At 39.9% G+C, this 27,950-nt stretch overlaps 1 protein-coding gene across 1 annotated transcript in view; it reads right to left on the bottom strand.

Moving 5' to 3' along the window:
- dock4b (dedicator of cytokinesis 4b) overlaps nt 1–27,950 on the bottom strand; it is a 142,140-nt gene that overhangs the window by 22,449 nt on the left and 91,741 nt on the right. The window contains exons 21-41 of the mRNA XM_085375640.1: nt 27,820–27,901; nt 25,841–26,011; nt 23,837–24,029; nt 23,280–23,416; nt 19,975–20,109; nt 19,479–19,577; nt 18,352–18,446; nt 17,739–17,814; nt 16,535–16,635; nt 16,226–16,284; nt 14,762–14,910; nt 13,842–13,927; nt 11,981–12,076; nt 11,834–11,894; nt 11,380–11,473; nt 8,976–9,124; nt 7,481–7,567; nt 7,225–7,329; nt 6,797–6,938; nt 3,255–3,421; nt 1,140–1,226 (exon numbers count right to left, since the gene is read on the bottom strand). Coding sequence (XP_085231766.1) covers nt 1,140–1,226; nt 3,255–3,421; nt 6,797–6,938; nt 7,225–7,329; nt 7,481–7,567; nt 8,976–9,124; nt 11,380–11,473; nt 11,834–11,894; nt 11,981–12,076; nt 13,842–13,927; nt 14,762–14,910; nt 16,226–16,284; nt 16,535–16,635; nt 17,739–17,814; nt 18,352–18,446; nt 19,479–19,577; nt 19,975–20,109; nt 23,280–23,416; nt 23,837–24,029; nt 25,841–26,011; nt 27,820–27,901 — 2,371 coding nt within the window. The remainder of the gene's footprint in view (nt 1–1,139; nt 1,227–3,254; nt 3,422–6,796; nt 6,939–7,224; nt 7,330–7,480; nt 7,568–8,975; nt 9,125–11,379; nt 11,474–11,833; nt 11,895–11,980; nt 12,077–13,841; nt 13,928–14,761; nt 14,911–16,225; nt 16,285–16,534; nt 16,636–17,738; nt 17,815–18,351; nt 18,447–19,478; nt 19,578–19,974; nt 20,110–23,279; nt 23,417–23,836; nt 24,030–25,840; nt 26,012–27,819; nt 27,902–27,950) is intronic.

Below are 27,950 nucleotides of genomic sequence, written 5' to 3'. Positions count from 1 at the left end.
ACTTTTTTGTCCCAGAACAGAGCTGTTTTTTCTCCTAAAATACAGCAATTTGAAAAGCTGCTTAAAAAAATACAATGTTGCCAAAATCATTTGGACCTTTTAAGTTGATATGGTAAAAGTTTTAGCACCAGCCTATTTACACATTATGTGGTTTACTTGACATCCAAAATGAGTCTTTTTAGAAGTAAACACTCGATACCAGCTTCTTGTTAAATTTGTTGGAAATGCTCTAAAGAGCCTTTTCAGTGAAAACTGCGCTCTGAGTGAGGCAGCTGCAAAGCTGGGTCAGTATCTTTAATTATATTTGTGCTATTTACCAAAAAACACCTACATGTATCAATTTATTAACCATTATTATAAAGAATTATTGTAGCAGCTTCATTTAAAACTAAGTACTATTTTTTTAAATATACATTAACATATGGACATTTTGTCACATACTCGTGAAGGCACAGTGAAATATTTTTTCCTTCATCCTGATTTCTTTTTCTGTATTTTTTCCTTCTCACACAAAGCTTAATCCTTTTGCTAATTGAGCTTTTGCCAGTCTCCATTTTAAATGCTACTGCACTCCACAGCCATCATAGAGTAACACTGGCTTTACAATCCATATTTCACACCACGCTCAGCAGCTGTGAAGTAAAGAATATGCGCTTAGACCATCACAGACAGACACTGTGTTGGACTGCACAGAACAACATTTCAAAATCTGTGTAAATCTGACCCTTAGAAATCTGATTGAGAAGACAAAGCATTTACATGTAACAGTGTAGCAATTGTCCCATGTCAAATTTGACAGGAATTTGCCAATTACAGGGGAAAGAAATCCCAATACAAAAATCAATTCTAAAAATTGGACACGTTGGTAATCACAGTAAAGCAGTTTGGCTTTTAGCGTGACATCCAATCAAACCAATTGCGGAAACTGAACATCCAATAGCCCCAAACCTATGACTTAGGTCATGATTGCTGCTCAGTCTAATGACTTGGATCAATACTTGTGTATTGGCTGTCATTACTCTAAATTCCAACCTGCAGAATAATAAAAAAAAGAAAGTATCACTGTGTCCCTTGTGTCAAATGGCTGTGTGTTGTGTTTATGCCTTCACTGCTATTTCATCAGACTGGGACACACTCACCAGTTCTCTCTTTTCAACTTCAAACCAGCGGGAGATGCCTGGAAGACTCTGGATCAGAGTCAGAGTTGTCCTCTCCACCCACAGACTCTGCATTCACACAATACATCCATGAGCATTAGCTGATTGCTAAACATATAAAAAAAAATCCATAAATACTTAGGCTTGCTGTACACATATCTTAGTGGCAGCACTGTTCAGGATTTAATTGTTGATCCACAGTTAAAGGAAAATATAAAAATGCCTACAACCCAAAAACACACTTTTACTCATATGTCATATGTCTAATATCCTCTCCAACAGTTATGCTGTCAGCCAGCATGCTTGTTATATTTCCAGCCTCTCAAAAGGTCATTAAGACAGCACGCAAGCTATGAAATTTTAATATTAACAGCAGGCTCTAAATATAATAGATTTATAATACAAGTGAAACAACACTACTTTATAGACATGTTACATATAGACGGCAAACAGTTATTTTATTTTATCTTTTTTTGGGGGGGGGGGGGGGGGGGGGGGTGTACTGTCCTGTACTTAGCACTAGAAACGTCCCTCCTTGTCAAGATCTACAGGCTTGCCATTACTTAATAAGAACAACAGCATGTTTAAGTGTCTACAGCCATGCTGGTTTTTAAAAACTGCTAGCATGCTAGTTTTTCTCGTGAACTGTAACCTCAATGCCACAATGATGTGTCATGCCAAATGCTAGTAATGGTGTTCTAAGTTGATCACAATCTGATGTGTAGTGGGCATGCTACCATGTTAGTTTAACATCTTGGTATACTAACTGGGGCTAAAGGGCAATTGAGTTATGGATATGTGATCCATGCATTTTTACTTTGGGCGGCACGGTGGTTAGCACTGTTGCCCACAGCAAGAAGGTCCTGAGTTCAATTGTGGTTAACTGGTAACTCTAAATTGCCCATAGTTGTGAATGCAGGTGCGAATGGTTGTCTGTGTCTATGTGTTAGCCCTGGCGACCTGTCCAGGGTGTTCAAAAATCGGTAATCCTTTCACAACTTTGGGGGCGTTTTTGTTCAGCTGACCCTTCTAAAGGCCTTCTAATGATCAAGATGCTAACACAGTATAGCTTCATTTATTTAGAGACAGTATCTTGCTCAAGGACACTCCAGCAGAGCAGATGAGCGCTGACATGCACTATTGATCCAGTGTCCTCAGGTTGAAGAAAGGTCTTCCGACGCACTGCACAACATTGCTGCCCTTTTATTGATTTTATGTTTTTTAAGGCCAAGAAATCCTCCTGAACAAGTCTTGAGGAAAAAAAAAAAGATAGAAAAAAAACATGCACTGCAGTTTAAGAGCAGGAAGTTGAAAGCAGAATCTCACATAAAAAAAGCAATTTCTGTCATGCAGATAGAAACTTCAAGAAAAGCTTTCTTTCCTACTTCAGTTTATTACCATATCCTTCCTGCGGCATACTCTTGTCACAATGTCAAAGTTTATTATAGATATTATTTCCATCTAATAGTAAGGACCAGAAATATCCAGTCCTGATGGAAATATGATATCACGATTAAATTTGGTCAAATAGCCTTGATGGAAGTGAGATGAGAAGGCTGCATGAAGCGTGTGCATTAAAGCAGAATATTTATGACAATAATATCCGCGTCTGTGTGTCGGGTGTGCATATCTGTTTAGAGTGTGTGCATCTGCCTGACTGTTTGAGTGTGTGTAACTGCATCACGCTGTACAGGCTTCATTTGCACCAAGCAGTACACTGCTCTGACTAGTATCCGAGTTCCTGTGTATAATTACTGATACCGGAGTCACAATGAATAAAACATGCACTATACACAAAGTAATACCTGAGCACTGGTTCAAACTATCACTCCCTACATGGCCCATGATGGATGAACCGGGCAGAGAAGGAAGTAAACGAAGCAGTTTCGTATCAGTGAAAAATGTTAATTTTCAGAAATGTATGATTTTAACTTTTGAAATATTCATTAAAAAAAGACCTGTTTTCATAGCACATAACATTTTGCAGTGACTCCACATTCAGACTCATTTTTTTCCCTTTTTCTACTCAGCACTAATCCACAATCAATGGTTTGAAGAGAAGATAACCTTAGATAAATGCAGAGAAATTTTCTTTACCTTAAACTCATTCTCCTTGTCTTTGGTGCCCTTGTGAAAGGGCCGGTCATATCTGAACCTCCAGATGTGATTAAACTTGTAGAAGCTTTTGATGTTGTCAGGCACTCCATCTCTCTGTAGCACATCCTGACTGTCGGGGATGGGGGTTACAGCATAGATCTGTAGATCTGAAAGCCCCTGAAGTTAAGGAAAGTGCAAGAGAGAGTGACAAGGGAAAGCACTGCAGACTTAAATGGAAAGAAATCTTCAATGACCCGAATGCATATCGGAACTTCAAACAGGACAAAGACCTACATAGGCAAGAGCTCATGTGCATATCTTTAATCAAGATATTGGCCACACATTTTCTTGCATAGACTAATGCAGAGGTAGGGAACGTTAGTCCTAGAGAGCCGGTGTCCTGCAGGTTTTAGATCTCACCCTGGGACACCACATCTGACTCAAATGATTAGGTCATTATCAGGCCTCTGGAGAACTTCAAGAAATGTTGAGGAGGTAATTTAGCCATTTAAAGCAGCTGCGTTGGATCAAGGACACATCTAAAACCTGCAGGACCCGGCTCTCGAGGCCTGGAGTTCGCTACCCCTGGACTAATGCATAGTCAAGCCGGACCAACGTATCAGCTAGTTATTATCATCGGACAATATCAGCGATTTGCTGATATGTGTATCAGCATTTGTAACTGCTGATAAAGGAAATTTTTAAAAGATGAGACAGAAGAAACACCTTTCGACCATGTTGTAAGTAATGATGTTGCGTAGTTTGTCCACCAGAGGGCACTATGCAACTTCCATGTTGACAACACGTTTTTGAAACCATAAAGTTTAGTTTTAAACCTCTCAGGCTCAAATTAAACTTTTTGTTGCTAATGCACAACCAAGTCCTGCAGTGGTACTTCTGAGTAAAAAAAAACCTCATAAAATATGTATGTGGGGTAATCAGGATGTTAGTTTTTAACTGTTGCAAATCGGCAACGCCTGCCTCGAGAGGGTTAAAGCTGCATTGTCAAATTATTTCTAGAACAGACTCACTAATATCTTCACAAAATAACTGTGAGGAAAATCTTTTTACGTTTCAAAATCTGATATATCGGTCTATATATGAGTATGAGAAATTACAAATGTCGGTACGGCCTTAAAAATCCTATGTTAGTCAGGTTCTAATGCACAGTACATATCAAATTTTGTTCAAATTGTGTGTAATGTGTGTAATATATGTGTAAAACATGGTGAAGGTTCTGTCATTGTTTGGGAAACGCTTCAAAATTGATGCAATAAATGCAGAAAAGTACTGTGAGATTTTAAATCATCAATAACAAAACAACACCTGCTTGGCAACAATGTTTCAGCATGACAATGATCCCAAATACCCTGCAAATGCATTAAATGCATATCTGGATGGAGAAGTGCACAGTGGAGCACTATTAGTCATGGACTGGCCTCCCCAGATCAACATTATTAAAGCAGTGTGGGATCATCCTGACAGAATATGCAACAAAAAAGCATCAAACATCCAAAGAAGATCTTTATATGTCCTTCGAGAAGCCTGGTGAACTATTCCTGAAGACTACTTAAAGAAATGACAATAAAACGTGCCTAAGGGAGTTCAGGCTATGTTGAAGAATAAACGTGATCATAACGTGATCATAACGTGATCATACCACATATTGACTTCCAAGCTTGTTAGGATTATACAAGCTGTTTTTTTTGCTTAATATGTTGTATTGTCATGTATGTTTCCCCATGTTTCAATAAATCGCAGCACCTACTTCCCCTTTTCCTGGCAGAATTAAAGGAAATGATGGGTGACTCAAAACTTTTGCCCAACACTGTAAAGCAAGAGGGAAAAATAAGTTTTTCTTTTGACTAGTATGAGAAAACATACAGTGAGACTTGACAACTTGAGCAGTGTAAAAAGGCAAGGAGTGAAAAGTGAGTTAAGTGTCTTTCAAAAATCCCCAGCCTCTCCTTTATTATGAGAAACCCTGCACTGATGAACAACTATATCAGAGAGAGGGAGGAGAGCTGACGCACATGAAATGCATGAGTGTTTGTATCAAGGATTTACAGATGGGTGAGCAATCAGAGAGACTATTGATTGGCCTAATGTGAGAACAACACAGCAGCTACTTCATTCAGACGTCACTTTGAGTGGAGCGTCTGCATAAAAGGTAGGCACATCGTACATAAACTATTCAAAAATGAAAAGTACATCTTAACTTGAGGCCATTTTCTAATCAGTTTACATTTTGATGTCACCCGCACACCTGGAATATTTCCTAACAGCAACTTTGAGGGCTGCAACACTACTGTGTTGACAAACTGCCAACCTCCAGACAGGAAGACATACAAACACCTGCCAAAATACTTTAAACCTTTTTGCGATTGTTCCTGCTACACTAAGACTGCAATTTGCCGCAGTGACAAAGACACACACACACACACACACACACACACACACACACACACACACACACACACACACAGAAAGACAGACACCAGCCTCACTTTCATAGCTGGTAAACATGTCTATCTTCAGTCTGTTCTCTCTTTTACTGTTGTTTCCTTCAGTCTTTGTGTCACTATGTCATCAAGTCTGCCTGTTTTCTTCCCTCTTCTATCTAGGCCAGGGGTGCCCAATCCCGGTCCTCGAGAGCTACCGTCCTGCAGCTTTTAGATGCATCCTTGTTCCCACACACCCGAATCAAATGAATGGCTTGTTATCAGGCCTTTGCCAAACACGATGGCATGCTGAAGAGGTAATCAAACCATTTGATTCAGCTGTGTTGGAGTAGGGATGCATCTAAAAGCTGCAGGATAGTAGCTCTCGAGGACTGGGATTGGGCAGCCCTGATCTAGGCCAACAGTTGTCCCTTACATTGGTGTGAATAATTAAAAAGTCCCACATACTATAGGAGTGAATCTGAACACTGCATGGAAATGAGAAAAATGAAGGGAGCTTGAGCTTAGGTTAGTTGATTTGTACCTGGTCCCTGGTAGGAACATGGCTTAGTTGTTGTGTTTAAGGAAATGCAACACCTTAGTGCAGGGGTCCCCAATCCCAGTCCACGAGGGCTGGTGTCCCTGCAGGTTTTAGATGTGTCCTTGATCCATCACAGCTGATTTAAATGGATAAATGACCTTCTCAACATGTCTTGAAGTTCTCCAGAGGCCTGGTAATGAACTAATCATGTGATTCAGGTGTGTTGACCCAGGGTGAGATCTAAAACCTGCAGGGACACCAGCCCTCGTGGACTGGGATTGGGGACCTCTGCCTTAGTGTGTCTGATTGTGATTTGTATTAAATTTTGTATACTGCACGCAATTTGCAGCACTGTATGTTTGCGTGATAGCATGTGCCTCATGTCGCCTGCAGGGCAATTGTGTACATGTATACATGAGGCTAGCTGAGCCTCCCTGGCAGCACAGTACACATGCATATGCAGTCGGTTTAGTCCCCACGTCCAAGACTGTATCTGCTTAGTTGGGGTTTCATGTTTGACCACAACTTTATTTCATGCCTCCATGTACACTGAAGGATACACTGTGCGTCTGCCTGGTATATGGTCTGGTCGGGCTGGTTTACGTGCTGCATGGCGATGGCGTGGGGGAACTCGTTGAGCATCCGCTGCTGGAATGCCTCCAGCCTCTCGTAGTCATGGCCTCGGCACACAAACTCCTTATTCTGCAGTGGAGGGGGGTTAGGAAAGAAGCAGCGTGGGGTTAGCTTGACATCTAGTGGGCACAGACTGAAACTGCAGCACCATCTGCAAACTCCACCAAGGACAGGGCCTGTTACATCATTAAATGGCACTGAATAAGACTTGCTGAATGTCACCTTCCACTGGAAGAGTCTTATATAAGAAAAGTTCATTCTTTCAGAAGCGCCGTTTCTTTTTTGAAGAAGGTGAAAGTATTATTCCCTTCAACTAGCTGTTCAAGACAAAGAGGGAATATGGTGATTTACATACCCGTAAGAAGAAAGGAAACTTCTTCCCATAGAATCCAACTCTGAAGAATTCAGGTTCTAATCTTTGCTGATCCATGATCTTGTCATAGAGAGATGCTTCCATCATCTGACAATAAAAGACAAAACTGCTTATAAACCAACAGTGTCTAATCTGTTAGTTATATTGTGCATTTTTCTGACTAACCAGGGCATCATCAGGTTACAAAAAAACAAAGGACTCCTCAAGCAGCATCCCCACAGCTTCTGGAACAACTTACCCTCATTTTACTCAAGTTCCTGTAGTCGTAGTACGACTCGTACTGGTCAGCAAGCTCTCTGCAAAGGATGATGCCATTCTCCCAACACTGAGGACACAAAAACACACACTTATTCCCTGTCACCTTCATCGTGCCCAGTCTGACAGTTACAGACTGACCCGAAACCTACTTAACACTAAGACACTTGTTCTGCAGTGCTCACACAATCGGTCTCCACTGGATGGCACTGGCGAGTCAACAACGCCAGCAGACACAAACAACCTCTCGATGCAGGTACGTGCAGCACCAACCATCTTACTAATTAAATGAAAAGCTTTCCTTTCCTGCTGCCTTCCACTCTGTGATCGGGAGCACTGGAAGATGGCATAATTCGTGAATGTAAAGGATATTTGCACTACGAGTAACGAGGGGTGGCATTTTTAACGATTCAAAGAGATTTCCCCCCAAACATCAGAGGCAATGATGCGTTATTTTGAGAGGGTGAGCGTAGTTTTGTTTTGCCATTTCCCCCCTTCCCCTGAGAGTACAGAGAAACAGCAAAGGTAGTTAGGATAACGAGATAAAACTGGAAAAGAGAAGTGAAGTTGGGATGATGAAAGAAAGCAACTCCTGAGAGACGAAAACAAAACTACAGCCTGGGAACCGTTTATCAAGTGAGAAACACTGCGTCCTGAATTAGCTGAGCTCTGTTTGCGCTCACATTTCTCACTGATGAGATTATTTTAGCTAAATGCGGCACCATCAGAGCGAATCATGCTTTAACAGTCAGCGTGGCCATCATCGCCATCTGAGAGGAACAGTGTGGAATACTGTGGGACAATATGGATCCCGCTCTAATTACAGCTACCTGCAATTCCCTTGATTAAGTGGAAGAGGTGCTGCGACCTCTAGTCAACGTCACAGTTCATAACAGATAGAAATATCTCTGTACAAGGATTTTGGCCTTCCTCTTCATTTTACGTGAATGATGTCGTATCTACTAAACAAGCAGGAAAAGAAGTTCTCTCATCTTTCACCCCGATGCGTCTGAGCCGACTATTAATGTTTCATGAAACTGTTGATGCTTATTATTTTTGAAATATACGTATTAATGGCCAGCATATATTTACTCTAGGAGAGCCATCAATAATATGTCTGCGCCTCTATTTCGTTGCCAGGTATGAAATAGAAATGCATTTAAATTAGAAGGCTCTTGAATATGCATGAGAAGCTGACGTGCTGCTGGGTATTAGCTTGGCACAAACTCCTCTGAATAAAACTGAACATGCTGTTGCTTTACACTGGCACAGTACATTCACTGGCATTTAGCGGTGTTATAGGGAACCAGTTGTCCTGCTGGTGTTTGGGCTCAGCTTACTTCCTTCATTCTACCTTGCCAGTGTGCTAGAAACGTCACAGATTACATCACATGACAAATGTTCTGGTTTCTGTAAAGTCAAATGCAAATGTATTGGACGGATGACTGTAGAGGAAAAACTGGCGCTTTCCAGCTTACCTTCCCCCTGTCGAAGTTCTGGATGATAGTGAGATGCAAATATTCTTTCCTTTGCCACTCGCTCTGCATGGGGTAGTTGAGAAACTCTCTGAGCGGCCTGTCTGACCATTCCAATAACTCGTCATAGAGCAGCAGGGTGTAGGACGCCTCTGTGAGCATACACAGAGAAAAACAGCATATTAATTTACATTTACAAGTTCTTTAAACAAGTTTTTTTCTTGTTTAAAGAACTTGTGAAGCATTCAGTGTCTCAAATACTGATGAATACACTGAAGCAGAAGAACATGAACAGATGACAACATGAAAGCACATTTCAATAATCATCATACAGTATGTGTTCAGACCAGGGGTTAAAGTGGGACGGATCTATGTGGAACCACAATCCCACACCTTTGATTAATGACCAATTAAATCTAATAGGCAGTGAGGTTGATTTTCATATGCTGCAGTCTGGCGGTGCTTCCAACTGATGCCACAAAAACCATTAAATCACCCCATGGTCACACCTGCATGCACCATTTTTTACCCTCCTTCTCTCCCCTGTTGCAGCTGTGGTTAATGCTTACATGTCATATCCTGATTCACATGAGATTTACTTTTACATTTTTAATCCAAATGTGTGTAAAATCTATGGTCTTCATCAGTCTAAATAATGCATATTATGCATGGGTCTTTCTTATTTCAAACATCTGCGGATATTCTGGCCTATCTCATAAGAGAACACTTTTTTGTGTCTATCCCTTTCTTTATTGGGTGAGTCAAACCAGGAGAGCACACTGCTAAAAATGTAAAACATTAACGTGGCCTCCAACACATAACCCATTTCTTCTTTTTATAATTTTTAGCCAATGTCTTTTTATTGAGTTTTTCTTTCATACATATAAACAAAAAGAGAAGAAAAGGATTACAGATGATCTGTACATTTGGGGTAATTAGCCCGTTCGTTTAACGCTGTGAGAAAAGAAAAGAAAAGAAAAGAAAAAAGGGAAATAAAGAAAAAAAGAGAAGTATTAAACATAATATTAAACATATGTTTAATATTTCCCCAAATAACATAATCCCTGCAAAATAATTCATTCCCACCCAGGTCACTGCCCTAGTCCTGTACACTGTTTTTCCACACCTGACATAAGAGAGTTTGCTGAAAAATTGTTATAGATTTTGAAATGCATCAAGGAAAGGACCCTACATGCTTTGAAATTTCCCAGTAGAGTTCTGAGTGAATGTCTTATTTTCTCTTTTCTACACACAACATGAGGTCATATAACCACTGTTTGTGAGTGGGAGGGGCAGCGTTCCGCCACCTCAGTAGGATTGCCCTCCTGGCCAACAGGGAACAGAATGGAGAGGAGAGTTGGTAGGAGGGAGAGGAAGACAAGGCTACTTTTCAGAATCAAGTGAGAAAGCTTTGCCCTGTGCATGTCTGCATTTCTCTGTTGCACTTTGTTGCACGTGCCTTCTAACTCCTTATTTCTCCTCTGCGTTTCCTGAAGCGTACACTGCAGGTCTTCATGTCTTTTCTCTTGTTCTTGATTTTGCACCTGCACTTCAGTATAAACTTCTCTGTATTTTTCTCAGCATTTCATTGAACCTACACTCCATCTTTGAACATCTTTTTTCATTCTAGTTCAATGGTTTTATCCTTCATTTTTTTAACATATACCTGTAGTTCTAGATTTCTCCTCTCAAAGTCGTAGAGAGTAGAGAATCTGGAGAAATTCAGCTTCTTTCTGATTTTCTTGCACTTTCTCTTGAAGTATTTGTGTGTAGTGCTATTTGAAGCGACACTTGCAAGCCTTCATTGTATTTCTCGATGTTCTGTTCTGTTTAATCTAACTGTTAAAATTTTAATTGGTGCCCAAGGCATCTTTGTGGAGAAAAGCCATGAATCTGTTCATCTAAACCTGATCTATTTTATAACATTATTGGAATGAGATCACGGATACAAGATTTGGGTAAGGTGTTCCGGTCTAGCATGTCCTAACATGTGTAGCATGTTGACAAGATTAGATCTATTGGCTGGCCTAGGAAAGACTCCCCGGATAAGCTGGAGGAGGTGGCCAGAGGGAGGTCTGGGCTTCCCTGCTGGCCGACTAAGAAATTAGTGATGGCTCATGTAATATCTTCTTATTAATCGTAGAATGTAGTGGCTAAATCCACAAAGTTTAGTAAACTTAAGAACCAGCATCAGGAAAAGCTGCACAAAGAAAAAAAATTAAAACCTACTGGACCTCACAATGGGAATTACGTAATGACTTATTTCTGTCCCCTTACAACAGACCTTATGATTCCCTGCCAAATCCCAACTTAAAGCCCTGGTTATGACAAACAGTAAAACCGCAATAATGCATCACCCACGCTCAGTCACACTGTACTACAAGGCAGTATATTCCTTTCAATGTACCTGTGTAGTTTTGTGCTTTCAGATGCAGATCATACAGTTTGTGAATGTAGCGGATGTACATCTCTTCTTTGTTCAACTCTGTTTTGTAGAAGTTCTGGCAGGAGCGGGAGATGATTCAATGAAAAAACATGAGAGAAAGACGGAAAACATTAGCAGAGAGACCATCATAACCATTAGAGAGGGAATTTAAACAAGTAATGAAGGCATTTAAAAGTGGTGCAACAATATAGTTCTGCTGCTGATTTGCAGGGGCCTTTTGATCCCTCTGCCTACACACTGAGGTCCTCTTGCACATAACTCCAGTTAAATAAAAAAAAAACCCACAAGAATACTCAATTATCATCTATATATTACATATGTTTTACTTTTTTCATCATTTTGAAATAAAAAGGTAATAACTTCAGAGTGCAATAGCAACAGAAGATAAACACTGACATATTTGCCTGACACTCACCAGTAAACTGACAGTACATCCGATCTTTTTGCCATCCACTTCTCCCAACTTCATACAATCCCTGCAATAGAAACATTGAGAATCTGACTAAAAGGACCAAGCACGTGTGTCTCTGGAAGTATTTTGTGAACGTGTGCGCGCGCCCACCTGTAGTCTAGCAGTCTTTCCATTAAACGAGTGACGGTAGCGATCAGAGAGATCCCGCTCTCCCTCCAGGTCTCTCTCTCGATCTTCTTCAGCAGGCTGAAGGACAAATGAAGAGAGACAGAACAAGACAAAGATGTAAAGACCAAAAGAGACGGGGAGGGCAAATGGGGGGGGGCGATGGAAGAAACAACTAAGAAAGGAAAGGAGGCGAAGCAAAATTAATAGCAGTCATACTGGTGTCACCTATGCTTGTTGGCCTGCCTACAGGAGCTCAAGAAAGAAAAAACACAAAGGTGGCTAAAAATTTTTTACAACACCTTATTTACTGTTATGCCACCAAAACAGGTTTTTATAGAATTACGGGCAAACACACAACAGCCAAAATACTGAAGCTGTTTATTCTTCTTTTTTTTGTAATTGCTCCACATTTCCCCTCACACAGACGACACTGAGAGAACAAAGAGGAGGGTGTCTTACCTAGGGTACGGACCAAACAGAGGAATTCTACTCCAGGCGGGAAGCATAGGCGGAATAAATTAATATTAATATTAGCACACACTCACACAGGTTAGTTTAGGGATTAGTGGACTTAGTAGGAAAAAAAAATAATTATGAACTTAAAGTAGGCTTAAATCAAGAAAAACAAAAGAAAATTGAAATTAAACATAAAAAAGTGTTAATAATAACTTATTATGCATGATTACAATATAGCGCACACTATAACTACTGAACTTTACAAAATATGAACCGCAGTGCCTCTGCATTTTATTAATGTTTCACGTGTACAAATGGTGGGAAAGAGAATGATCGACTATGGAAGACAAAGGGATATTAGAAGTGGATCCATACTCATAAAATAGATCACACTTTGATTTGTGGCTGGGCGGCAGCAGAAGAGTGATTCGGAAATACGACTTCATTTAATGCAACATGGTTTTCTTTTCCTTTTTCTTTTAAAGTTGAAATGCAAGATTTTTGCTTTGAAAGCTTCAAATACTAACAGCCCAGAGAGAAGGGCGACATAAAAATATAAACAGAAAAGAAGCAGGGACCAACATACGCACACACTCAGGTGAACACACACACACACATATATGAAAAGGTGTGCACAAACACTAAGCATGCAGGTGTACAAACCTGGAAACTCAAGGACAGACAAAAGGAGCTGACCAAAGAGGAGGTGTGAGTGAAGATGAAGGCGATTAAATGCTCATCACTTACCTCTCACTGCTTGAAAAATATGCTTTACATAAGCAATTTCAAATACAAAACTACCTATTGTATATTTGTATAATAATGACATGTTTGTTAGTTTGAAAGTAAGCCTGCAGCTTTCTGTGTTGCTTCCCTCATTAGCTACATGCTCTGAAAGCAACCTAACCCATTTAATGGCTTTCTTTATTGAAGTACAAGAGGCCTTTTCAGAGCTGTAATGCTGCTATCTGTGCTCTGGGTTTTCAGGGTTAAAGGCTAATTCTCAAAAGCAGAATACTTAGACACATCCACTTCCCGATAAAACGCCCATTTAGTGAGGCAAATGACCTGCAGATTGCAGCCCACGCAGATAATTTACCTGATGAAGCCTTGTGTGGGTTGCATCATTTAGGTAATTAGACCCCCATAAACAGCTATTTTCACTGGAAGTGCCCAGGTCTCCTAAACTAGCCTTCATGCACTTTCAAGTAGGTTTTTGCTGGGATTTTACTGTTTATTGTAAAAAATAAATAAATAAATTTTTAAAAATTGCTTTCGCAGCCAAATTATTTAACAAATTTGCAGAGACTTTTCCTTCAAAAGTCTTTCTGGAAAATTTCTACTTTATTAGATTTTGTAACATTTCTTGATTCTTTTACCAACTCACATGCTGTTGAAGAGCTCCCTGTATGTCTCATCGCCTTTGCCTTCAGACATCAGGCTGTCCAGCTTGTCAATCAACTTGGCCTCCACCTGTGAGGAAAAGCATTTAAAGCTCAGAGGCTCGCAGTCTGAACAACACTGACATAACAAAGAAGAACACAGAGCTTGATCTTAAAGTGTGCAGCATCAAAAAAGTAGACTTAATTATCTGAATGAGAATGCATAATTCTCTTAAACTTGCAGTATTTGCAATGACCAGCAGAGGGTGACTTTGACTCTGACTGAGAAAAATCTGACTGCTTATTGATCACTTGTTTTATTACCTGAATAGACATTTTACTAATGATTTTTGAGTACTAGTTTATACAACGTGATACTTTTAGAGAATTGTTGATAATAAAGCAGGATATGCTTTAGGGAGTACGTTTTGTGAGTGACAAGACACCAATCGATCTCACCCATCTGTCAATTTCTTTACAGTTAAATTGTTAGAATTTACAGTTATGTGAAAAACTAAAGACATGCCATGACCAAGTAGCCTGTAGAACCACCTTTAGCAACAAAACATAAGTAGTTGTTTTCTGTAATGCTCTGTCTCTCACATTCACATGCTTCAGTTCATATATTATACTAATTATTGTGGTTTCTGAAGTTTTAGAAATGTAAATAATATTATTATTTAGCAATGATAAACAAAACCAGCTATAAATGAATGTAAATGTTTTAGAAGGAAATTAAACATCACACACACTGCAATTATTACAAGTTATATTTCCAATTATCCAGTTATATAGATGTGGCTTATTTTTGATTATGACAAGGATGAATTTAGCTTTCATTAACCTTTGCAACTAACAGTTAAAGCCAAGATTAAATAGTTCTGAGTTGGTGAATTGATTTCAGTGAAACAGCAGCATGCAGTACCTGCTTAAAATTGCCACTGCGTCTTTGCTCCCAGTCCATCATGTCGTGGAAAATGGGGATCATGACATTTCTCAGATCAGGTTGAGGCACCAGCGTCACCTCCAGGAACGGCCCAATCATTGCTGGGATGAAGTTCAACTTATGTTCACCTGGAGGAAAGATACAGATCGGCACAGAGGTCAGGCTTTCACTTTATCCCTGCACACAGCATATTCTTAATGTCAGAGACAATTTACCCAACTCTGGAAAGGTGTCTTCCTTCAAAACCTTTGCAATAAATCCTGCTCTAGCAGTTCATGAAGTTCCCAAAAGCCCCAAAACTTTCTGTTTTGATTGTTTTCTGCTACTCCCCCATTCTAATCATTTAAACAAACATTACACCTTTAAAAAATAATGCCTCAGATGTTTTGTTTTCTTTGGCTAACACAGGTCTGAATTCAAAAGGTCAAGTGGATTTCTCTCCTCTGTCCTCCCTTTTAGACAGATTCTAATAAAGTGCACTTCACAAATTCCTTCCAATTTGGCTGAAGTGCTAAAACGAAACAACTTAGAGTGCACAGTTTATTCCATCATTTTCAGCAGAAAGATGTAACGTTATTATTACTATCAAATAAAAAAAGAAAGGAGGGGGGGGGTTCCAAAGTGTACTTGAAAATGAGAAAAACCACACTTGAACAGTACGTTGGAAATTACCATAAAACAAATTGCATCCATCCATCACAGAGTCAGAACAAAAGCATCCACATAAAGGAGACCAAGGCATCCAGTCGGTTGCCATGGTGACAAATGGTATAAAGAAGAAAAAAGGGTTTTTTGTTTTTTTTAGATCCCATCAGCTCAAGTACAGAGAGTTGTTTGCTTTGTTGCATCACACAGATTCCAAGAGCTCTACTTTTGCACCAGAGGAGCAATAAATATGAATAAATAAAAACAGGATTTAGATAGTTTCAATAGAACCACAGGACTTTAAGAGATCCAGCTATTGCTGAAATGAAATCAAACACTAGCACTTATAAGTACCTGCAAATATGCCATGTACGTCATTAGGTTAAAATCCCTTCACAAATTTCTTTCCAAACATTTAGGTCCTGCATCAGCAAATCTTTTACTTTTTTTTTTTCTTTCTGCACACTCTCCAGCTTTTTTTGGGCCTCTTTTCCTTTATGAGCACTATGGAGGCTGTAGTGCCATTTATAAATGAGAATTTGGTCCGCATGATGGCCCACGTTGTTACACATCATGCAGATCCATCCATATAATGATCAAGCTGGAATCCAGCAAAGGTGTGAATTGCAAAGCACAATGAGACGGATCCCGTGCATGGAAACATTGAGTAAGTACTCAGTAAGTATCTCTTGTGAATATGCCACATGAAGGACGATGAGCTTAACAACTTTCTCCGTCATGGGTGTAGCCCATGTTGAGGAATAAGATGTGCGCTATGATGGGCCTCTATCACCTTACCTAAATTCTGCCACATGCTGAAGATCTCACAGCCCATCATCACCCTCATGTCTCCATATCTGCATGATAAAAAAAAACAACAACAAAATGCGGTTAAAAATGTGTGCACATACTGATGGAAGCTGTAGAACAGCATGTTAAGCAGTCATTAGAGTGAGTGTACACTGTGTGTGTCCAGCTGTGTTGAGGTTCTTGACAGACAGGAGGAGCAAGATAGAGCGGCTTGTTGAGTAGGTGTGTGGCTCATTACAGACTGCTCTAACGCATCCAGCAAAGAATACCAAGCATTTGTAAATAATCAGCACTTACTTTTCCAGTATTTTCTTTCTCTTGGAGGGAGAGAAGGATTCAAGTTGAAGACAGGGCTGGTTGATAAATATTACAGACAGGTAGAAATACGAATCCCACACCTGCAATAAAAAAAAACATCACTTTGTTAACGTGCACAACCTCCTGACTTTAACCTACAAAAGTGTCTACCTGCATGTGGGTACACAGTAACTTACTATCAGACACAATACTGATAGGACAAACAGCCTCCCAGATCTTCAGATTACATCATTTTCATTAAGCCAATAGCAGCAGCAATCCTACAAAATTCCGCTATTAAAGGAATTCAAACTGAAAAAACAGACCATAGGATAAGCCTATACGCTGATGATGTGTTACTTTACCTTGAGAACTCACATACCTCTCTGCTGAAGATGATCACACTTATAGATTACTTGTCTATATTAGACTATTCCATCAACTAGAGTAAATCAACAGTTTCGCCTCTGAATTGAATCTTTAAGAACATCTCCACCACTGCGCTACAGTCAGGTAACATCAGATGTTTAGGTGTAAAAATTTTCAGACTGAATCACATTCCTCTACTAATGTAGAGGGGATTATCTCACAGAGTGCAATACTTCACCTATATTACTCATGGGGAGAGTTGCAACAATTAAAACGATGGCCTAAAATCAGCCATCAGTCTATTGATTAGTTTAAGACACTAGACTCAAACATCTCAAAATGTTTATGAAAACAACAAACCATCACGAATCAGTTTAAAAACGCTACAAAAGCCAAAATGCACTGGTGGTCTAGAATTACCCTGTTTTTTCTATATGTTTCCAAATGGATCAAATCAAGCCTGTTAGATAGTCCATGACTGTACCTGGTCAAGCACCATATAGAAAAAATACTGAAACCAGATTATGTATTTGATGTTGGTGTAAAGTATATTTATTGTTCTTTCTTCTGTTTTTTAGCTTTCAGCTCACTACTGCACAGTCTGCCTTAAGCATCTAAATAATAGTATTGGGTCGATTTTATATCCATGTCTCAGTTTTTGTGATGTGTGATGAACTTCCATATTATATATGTGTCTGCCTGTGTGTCAGTAGTAAAGTAATGCAGCAAACTTTTTGAAGCTATTTTGACATTCAGACTTCTGAAGCACTGCAGCACTGTTCAGACAACACACACACACACACACACGCACACAAAGCCTGCCAACTTCCCTTACCTTGTAGTCAAACTTGTCATTGAGGAAGTTTTTCCTCAGAGCGTCAGAAAGGTAGAGGACAGTTGTGATGATGACACTAAAAGAACAAAAAGGGACGCAGAAAGCAAGAGGTGGAGAAGATTACTACTGTGTCACCTTGGAGGGGAATCTGTCATTTCCATTCTGCACTGCTAAAGGAAAATGTGAGCAGAGAGGCAAAACCATAAATAGCTAAGGCATAACATTTTTAAGTTACACTTTTCTGTCTGACAAAACCTTTTCATTATGAAACAACTGTTACTTGTTTTTCCTAGATGATATCATCTCTGTGCCACTTGATAGTGACCTCCAGACAATAATATGGATGGATAAGCACTGCATTTACTCTCATATTAAATGAGCACACTACATTCAAATCTCTCCATCTTCTGAAGCTTTTTGTGCGATCAAAATCAAGTGTTAACTGAGAGAACCAAGGTTGAATATTTTAGCAGATGAAAGCACACAAACAGAATAAATGACTAGTTGTGAGTGAGATGCATACTGCATATCTGCATGAGCCTCTGATTTCCTGTCTGTCCTCATTCGTGTCCTCTTCCTGCTTTCCTTGATTTGTTTGCGTGTGTGTTCTTACTTGTTCGTGACCAGTCTCATGACAGTCCAGTCTTTAGGGAACATTTCTGGTCGGATTAGGATCCTGAAGACTGTAAAGATATGAAGGAGGAAATCCTGCAACACAAACACATGCAAAACAACACCAAGGCACATTAAGTTTGTTACTCAGTAAAAAGTTATTGCAGAAGAAAGATTCGGGATGGAGCTTATTTTTGACAACCATTTACTATCCTATTATATATTAGGTATAATTAAAAATATATAAAAGAAATGTTTCTGTTGGCCATTTTAATATTTTCTAGCTATAAGCTACTTCTTGACTTCTCTTTATCTCTGCACGCTCTGTGGGAAAACAAACAACCTAAAACTTCACTGTAGGTCCTTTTTCCATTTGTACCTCCTCAGATAGACTTGGATCGACCGATTTTCCATTAACAAACAAGATGCTCTTATGACTCATCGAGTGACACCACTGACCAGCCAATTGGTGGCATGCAGTCTGACAACATCACATTTTAGATGAAAAGGGGCTCTTTTCCAGTGTGAACCACATTAAATCTGCTCAGAGTTAGTATGAAGGTAGAACAACTTCCTCTGCATCTGTCCATGGTGCTGAATTGTTAATATCAGCTCTATTTAAGGACACTACACTGTACACAAATATCTGATCCTAACACTTCTCAAGTGTTAAGGCAAATGCAGATCTACTATGTAACTATGTAGTCTGTACATAGGATAGGATGTGCTGTGTTATCAACTGTAATAATATTATACACTCAAAGTCTGAGCCTCTAGAAAGATGCGCTGCACATGTGAAAGCAGTAAATCTGGTTTCATCTGCATGTTTCACTTAGGTTTTACCACCAAACCCAGCATCAGGGTTCACTTAGTAAACTCTTTTGATTACACTTTTTTTGATGCATGTATCAGAAATAGAACTCACAAAAAGCACATTACTTCAGTTAACATTAATTCCCAATAGAGTAAACCCATGAACTTAATATCTTTCTGTCTCTTATTTTTCCTGCTGCCCAATTCTACACAATTTGTAGAAATTGTAGTAATACCATCAACAGGCATTAATTATAATCTTGCAGACAGACAGATATGGATGGAGGGAAAGAGAGAAAGATCGAGTGGTCTTACCCTCAGGTCGTCTTTGCTGCTGAACGCCTGCAGCAGCTTCTGATAGTGCTTGTCACTCATCTGTCGCAGAAGCGCCAACAAACATGCCACAAATTCTCCCTGACAACACAACACATAATGAGAGGGAGAAGATGGAGCTTTAATGTTGTTGCATATTCAGGGAAAAATTTTATTTTTCTGTCCTTTTGGAGAAGAAATGAGTTCAAAAAATAAGATCTATTGTGCTTTGAAAATAATAGTGGAACTAGTAAGAATTGTACTTATGTTAACAGGATTTTTAAGAGTTTCCTTGACCTTCCTTCATCAGACAATGATGATCACATTGTCATCCACCTCACCATTTCCGCCATTCCAGAAACCATGTTTATTAATCTAATTACGCTTCTACATATTGTCAAGTTCTGGCATTTATAGCAGTAAGCTAGCTTACAAACACACACACACACACACACACACACACACACACACACACACACACACAGTAAAACACACATACAGTGACATCCTGGAACTGTAGTCTCATGGAGGTTCCAGCAGGCTGGGGCCGGTTGCTAATTTCCAAGATAGTCCTCAGTAAAACTCCCAGCAGGCTTTCCACAATTAGCTCCACTTCCTCAGACACCACAAGCTCCTGAGAGGGAAAAGAAAACACACCCATGTGAGAATGAATCACATATCAAAGTACCACATTACCTTGAGAGAGAGAGTATTAGCATTTAGAATAGAAAGAAAAAAAAATGTGAATCTTGAACGTAAGAGTCACTAAAATTCAAACAGACTCCATCTGTGCACTTATGTCCTCTTAAAGTTACCTGGCATTGTTCTGCTAGCACAACACTCAACCGGATTCAACAACTGACACCATTCTGCCTCCGAGCCAACGTCTACACCCCTCCCCGCCCTGCCACCGCTACCCTGTAATTCTATTTTCATCAGTTTTAATGAGTCTTGCACCAGAATGTGGACCAATAAGAAGTTTCAGGGCCATGCAGAACATTTTGAGACTATAACTTAAAAAAGAGAGAGGAGAATGGAAACGAATAGGAGAAGGTAGAATACAAAAGACGTAGAGGCAGTTAAAGATGAAAAGAAACTCAAATAGAGCAGTGAATAAACTGGTGTGTGTGTGTGTGTGTGTGTGTGTGTGTGTGTGTGTGTGTGTGTGTGTGTTTCTCTCTAGTCTCTACCCCTGACAAGACAGACAGGTCTTGGAAAGAGTGATAATGAGAAGGAGCCTCACTGGCACATTGACTGCCACTGCTGTCACTTCCCTTTAGATATGGTGCCAGTGGGTGCTCATGTGTGCACGCATTTGTATATGTGTTTTTCTGGCTGCCTCTTCCACTAGCTGCCTCCTTTGCAGGGACCGGTAAAAGCCCGGCAACCTGAGCAGGTACACACAGACAGGCAAATCACACAAATACACATACACAGCTCAAAGTGACTGCCGCTTTGACAGTGTCCATTGCTAAATTGATGGCTCTCATTACTGGACTGCACTGCTGCCAGTGTCCCGGTTACCAAGACTAATTGACCATATACACGCAACAAAGCAATCTGCTATTGCAGTGTACTGGCAACGATACTGGTGTAGGACTGATTCCTGTGGTGTTGACTTTCTTTAATTATTTTGGGAGATATAATGGGAGGGATACTGTCATGCAGATTCTTGAAAATATCAGGAATTGATTGCAACTGCACAAGTTTCTATGAAGCGATTACACCATATTATTTATGATTTCAAAAAGTTATTATTCTGTGACTTGGAGGAGCCAGGGATATTTGCTAACACTTTATAATAAGACATGCAACTGAGGCTGTAATTCCCGAGTGATTAAATGGTGTTATTTATTGAAGTTACAATGTCTTTAAATTTACCTACAAGTACTTAACGGTGTATGCACTAGAATAAGGGGGTGACAAGTCAGATTTTTACAGGAAACAAAGAACTTGGTATACTGCAAGAACATTTCGGTAGTCTGTAAGTCATTTTAAGTAACACATAACTTCAGGTATTTTACACGAGAGGAAATAAAAGTTATACCGCAAGTAATTTCAAGCACTGTATAAATAGTCGTCATTATTATGTAACTTCTTCATAATTTTCATGGAAAAGCACAGGTCTGCAAATTTTGATGGTCTTTTATTTTTTCTTGTTTGTCTTCAAAATTACCATGAAATTGTTATTATTTGTAGGTAAATATAATTTCATTGTAATTTCAAGTAATTAAAGTTCCATTTAATTTCCATTGAATCAGCACTTAGTTGTAGGAATTACGCCTTTAGTTGTACACCACATGTTAAAGCGTAACCAGATCTTTATGCAACAGCACAATGATTTGATGAATGACTGCAATGACTTAAAAAATTCTTGTTCAAAGTCAGGTGAGAAGAATACTGTTGTGCGTCTTTGAGTCGTGATGCAATCCATCAAAAGCAACAAACTGGCAGATAGTCAAAGGAGCTTGCAAAGAAAAGCGTCTGGACTTCTTTAAGTTGCTTGAAGACGTTTCACCTCTCATCCGAGAAGCTTCTTCAGTTCTAAAGTCAAATGGTGGAGAGTCCCAGATATAAACCTAGTGGGAGTTTCCCCCCACAGAGGGACAAAAGGACCCCCTGATGATCTTTTAATCGCCTGAGCCAAGGTGTGAAACTGGGTGTGGGTCCCAATCAGCCAGAGTTTCGGATGAGTTCATTGTGAAACCTGGCCCCACCTTATCATGCGAATTCCTGAGATCAGATGGCCCAGGATGTGAGTGGGCGTTAAGGCGTCTGGGAAGGGATCTCAAAACTGGATTATAGATGGCAGAGAGTTGGTGTCGTAAACCACCGCCTCTGTTCAAAGATGGTCGCTCACAGTGGACATAGATGGCTTCTTTCACTCCTCTTTCAAACCATCTGTCCTCTCTGTCCAAAATGTGAACATTGGCATCCTCGAAAGAGTGTCCTTTATCCTTAAGATGCAGATGGACTGCTGAGTCTTGTCCTGTGGAGGTGGCTCTTCTATGTTGTGCCATGCGCTTGTGAAGTGGCTGTTTGGTTTCTCCAATGTAGAGGTCTGGGCATTCCTCGCTGCACTGCACAGCATACACCACATTGTTAAGTCTGCGTTTTGTCTTTCAGGTGAACTGGCAGATATCACCTTTAAGTTCCTCCCCCTGAGCTCATGGGATCTCCTTCATTCTAAGAGAAAGGCAACCTTTCATCTTGAATTTAAATTTGAGAAAGAGGATGAAGTCACAAGGATCCCAATGTGGCAAACGGTGCCATCATTAGGCTCGGAAGGAGCGATCTTACACCGAAAGCCACTGTTCGATCTCTGAGTTTAATTGGACGTTTGCTCTCTGCATTACTGAAGTCTACTGAAATAGTGGGATGCAGACAGGTGCAAATGGCCAGTGGGACCTCCAGCATCCAGGGATGTAAGTGCAAGGAGTTGACTGGCCAAATTTAAAAAAACTAAAAGCAAAGGCTCTAGTCAGGCCAGGCCAGGGATTTCTTTCTGGCACTAACATTTAATAAAAACCTGAAACTGTTTTTTATTAATCAATAAAACAAAAAGAAAGAAATTCTAAAGACAGCTATAAGCTTTTAAGAGATTAAACAAATTTGGGTTTTGAGCTTGAAATATGCTTTAGATGGATTTCATTACCTGAGCTTTTTAGTCTAAGCTCAGTTAACCAGCTGTCTCAGTTTCCTCATCAGTAAGAAAGCCAGTGTATTTCCCAAAACACTGCAGTGTTTCTTTAAGGAAGCAGGGGGGCCTGACTAATGGCTCTCAGTTATGAGTGTAATACTCACCGCAGTGCCATTTTCCTCCTTCTTGATTAGAGAAAGCATGCTGGAGAGGATCTGGGCACACATGACCAGGTCTCTCTGCTCCTGCATGTGGGCCTGTAGCACTCGAAGCACCACCGGCAACAGGATGCATCGTGAATCTACAGCACAAACACATCAAAGACTTAATGAAGTAGAAATAACAGAACGGGAACAACTAAGAAAATTTTCTACACTCATTTCTCCGCGGGGCCATAATGTCTTGCTCTGCTTTCATGCTCAGTTGAAACATTATTGACTGGAACTAATGAAAATCTTGTATGACATTCATATGATTTGCATGAGGGATGTTTTTTCCCTGCTACATGCAGCCTTTGGGAGCGTGTTGCAAATAAAAAATTGACACAGTAATTTGCTTCAGTGTAAACCCTTTATTAAGAACAGTTTAATAACTTGGAATTTGGCTCACTGCAGGGTAACAATTAGCTAAGGTGTGTTCTCAAATGGGACTGCAGAGCTAAAGAGTTGTGATCATGTTCCAAATGCTGTGAATAAATGCTTTTTGTCCTACTAGTATTTACCTGGGTTTATGTAAAGCTGGCTTTCCACAGTCTTGGCAATGCACTGCAGTTTGACGGCCTCCAGGGGGCAGTCAGGATGGACGGTGGTAGGCAGGCTGCCCAGAGTCTCCCTGACGAAACCGGCCACCTCGCGCACAGTGAAGATCTTCAACAGCTCGCCGTAAATTGCCGGAAATGTTCGGAGGAACACGGCCTGCGCATAAAGAGGGAATGTTCAATAACAGGTGCAGGTGCAACAGGTGGAGCTCATTCTTGTTTAAATGCTTTCTCCAGGCATGGAATCACTGTGCTGAAAACCATGATGAGAGTGTCCCTATAGATGTATATGCAGTAAATATTTTACCATACATCTTTCACTAACTTTAATGATGTAAGTAGCATAATAAAGAAGCTACATCCTAATGACACTGTGAAGATGCCCTGCAGCTCAGCTCAACCGATAAGAACTGACTCAAGAAGAAGCGACTGTACTGCTGCATACTCTTCTTAATATTCATACTATGTTTCTAGACAGCTGTTTTATTTAGTAAACAGAGGTAAATATTTACTATTCTGCCCTGAATCACTGGCCCCACTTGGATTTAGTCAGAACTCTGGCAGGCACGGATTACGTGGATTAAGCTGAAGGACAGCTAGGATTGCTGCCCATCACTTGTTTGTAGCTGGCTGTCAGATTCTCCTTCTTCCTGTCAGGTTTTGTCAGTTTCTCATTGAATAGTTGAGAAAAAAAGGACTAAATATCTCCCTTTGAGTCTCTCTTTTTGTAACACTAACGTTCTTCTTCTCTGGGACATTCTGGCAGAAGACAAATGCTGTTTTGTTTTCCAGCAACAGTCAAAGATGTTTTCTTTGAAGAAAAGATGTTTCATCCATTTAAATAAGGCAACAGGGGCCGTAACTGCCCAACTGAAGTAGCTTTTCTGAGTAATCACAGTGTGTTTACTAATTTTAGAATGCAGCATATCTAATTTTTGCATTAAATAAGCATAATTATATCAAAAAATATGTTCAAATCATGTTTTGTTTTTTTTGCATTTTTACTTAACAGTATAAAATCTAAAACAGGAGTGACAGTTAAATACCAAATTGCCAATCTCAAGTTGTTCTGCACATGATAAATTCCATATGTGCAGGAAACAGTTTGCCTATCTGTATATGGGTTTGCTGCTTATGTTTTTGAGTGTGTATGTATTTGTGTATGCTGGCGTGTGTGTGCTAGATGTTACAGATTAAGTGGGATTAGTATTAGCCCGACCTGCATTCTCCCACTGCTATTGTTGTGTTGAGAATACAGATCAGAAGTCAGTGGGGGACTAAAACAGAGGTTTTCAGACAGAGCGCAGCTGGAATAGTTCAAGTTGCAACAGCAATCTGATTCTTGAAGATTAAAAGTGAGGTTTTTGCAAAAATGTGTAGTTCATTATGGCTTCTAAAAGAAAAGACATGTTTAGATTTTGTGTGGGTGAGGTGAACACTAAAAAATATAGGAAAATATGAGAAATTTAACTGGATTATCCCAGATAAAGAAGACATAAGATCAGATGGACACCACAGCACCAACATATGTACCACAGGAAAAAAAAACAGTTTTTTTCCCCACAAAAAAACAAAAAACAAAAGAGTGCACAAATACACCACTGCACAAGCATCTGTTTCTGGTGTGTAATTAGGATTATCTTTGGGGTCTTTAGCTTGTTTTGTTTTGGTCTTCTTTGAAATCAGTGAAGGCAGCTGCCCTGCTGTGCAGACCTCCCACTGATTAAGGAAAACCTGCCACAGAAATCCCTGTTCTGCCTCCAAACCCTCTGGCAGCATGAAATTCAATTACAGCCAATTTCTCACCTTTCACAACTGCATCAACAGGAGCCCCTGAGAAAGAAAACATCAAGTGGCGCACATTTTCACATTCAGATTCACACAATCAGGCGCATGTATGACAAAGCTGCAAAGATCTTAAGATACGCTCATGCCTGTCACTGATTTTTCACACAAGCCCATACACACCTGTGTCTGTGCGACGGGCGTGGTGCCTTTGTTCTCCTGCGAGAGGAAGAAGCGGATGGACATGAACAACTCGTGAATGCAGACTCTGAACTCTTCCTCATTCTGGCCTCCTGTAGCGAGCGAAAAGAGCCGACGGGACTGGATGATGTACTTAAAAATGTACTCGCTGGCCTGAGAGGAAAGAGGAAAAAAGGAAAAAAGAATTTGTCTTCTGCCGCCTGATGGAAAAAAGCACAAAAGTTCCTTCCAGGGAAAGTTGTCAGATAATAGAGAATTCGTACATTTTGTCCTGATGAATTTCATCCAATCTCTTATTATTTTATTTATCTCAAAGTCAAAAGTACCAGACTATTCAAGCAATTCTGATAATGAATTCATCATTTTGAGTTTTTGAGTCAAGCATGAAGAAATAAATTGAAACAAAACAAATAAGTCACTCTGGCATTGTGATCTCAAGGGCCACTTGAGGCTGTCCAGTACTCACAGATGTTAATGTGAGGGTGCCCAATTTAAAAACAGTAGTAGACAGATTTACAGTCAGGGTGGAGATTTATGCTTCAGTGGGAGATGTACACCATAACCACAAACCCCTCTGAAACCAAATACCATAACTTACGGTGTAAGCTAGCGTGAACCTCCTTAGATATAACCGATGCAATAAAGTAATGTGGCTAACTGCGCATCGCATCGAACAATCGCCTACTTATTAAAAGCAATAATAATGATAGCATCAATATAGGGCTCACATATGTCAACAAATTCATGGAGGGAGATCACTAAAGCTACTGGAATACAAAAAGAACTTTGGATGCCAATTTGTTCTTTCAAGGAACGTAGGAGCAAATTTCCACACACCTCAGCAGTTTAAATTGTATCTTTTGTATTGTATCCAACTGTAACTGTAAGGGCTTAAAGCTCTGGACAATTAATAGAGCGGCTGCTTTGAATAACAAGTTGGTGCCTTTAGCCATCTGCTCGGAGATCCCCTCAATTAATGTAAGTCACTGAACTGGATCTCTCCGACTGTATGTCCCGTGGAAGAGGTTTAATGCAATTACCTGACAAATAACATGGCTGCTTATTTAATTGTACCAACATACTGTCAAAGATGCCCATGCTCCAGTTTCTAAAGTGAGTAAAAGTTTTATTTTATTTATAAGTTGACTTACATGGCAGCAGGTATCTGTGTCTCTCTGATAGCATAAATCATGCTAGCAGTTACATGATTTATTTTTCCAAATTAGGTCATTTGTGGGTACAAAACAACAAACAACAACACTGAGTAAAATGCCCATCTTGAAGCTTCAAAAGCAATAGCTGACATTGATGTGACTACCAACGCCTTTAATATACAGTCTATGGCAAAGTCTTAAAATACATGAATTTAAATAAATAAAACAATTTTATTCATGATAACCTTTAATTTTATTTTTATTGAGCTCATTTATAATATAGCAGTTTTTTGACAGTGATCCGCTTTGCTTTTTATTAAAAAAGGAATGTGCCTAAAGATAAGCACATCGACATGTTAGATACGCAATTAAACCCGTCTAAAGAGATTCTCTTGTCTGCTTCTACGTGGAAAAGCCTGCAAGCACATCTGCACTGTACCGCTTATTCATTATTTACTGCACTACAGATTACCATTTCACTTCTGGTGCAGAATCTATTCTGTGAATGTTAAACGAGGAGCCACAGTTTGGGTGCCGCAATGTGCTCCACTGACAGTGTGTCTGCATGAGTCATTAGAAAAATGTGATGAGGATTCCCAACACTAGAGGCACTGTGCTTCTGCTCATTAAAATTGCATGCAGTGTAATAGACACAGGTGGGGGATAACAAATGGTAGAAGAACGTATGAATTAGCAGGAGTGGCAGTGGATGGTGTCATTGTGTGTATGGGTGTATTTGTGTATCGATAAAGGCAGCTGCATTTACAGTTTGAAATACTGGCCTGGCTGTCTTTGTGCGTGCCTCACCTTGAGCACCTGCTGTATGTGATCCTGATGCTCTGCATCAACAATGCGGTCCACGTACCACTTCAGCACTTTGATCAGGTCCCTGGAGGAGAGACACACACACACACACACACACACACACACACACACAC

This window comes from Diplotaxodon limnothrissa, linkage group LG17 (assembly GCF_057381915.1).
Source record: "Diplotaxodon limnothrissa isolate DT_005_m linkage group LG17, D_limnothrissa_male_GT1.1, whole genome shotgun sequence".
NCBI lineage: Eukaryota > Metazoa > Chordata > Actinopteri > Cichliformes > Cichlidae > Diplotaxodon > Diplotaxodon limnothrissa.
This window is presented reverse-complemented; position numbering and strand designations above follow the sequence as displayed.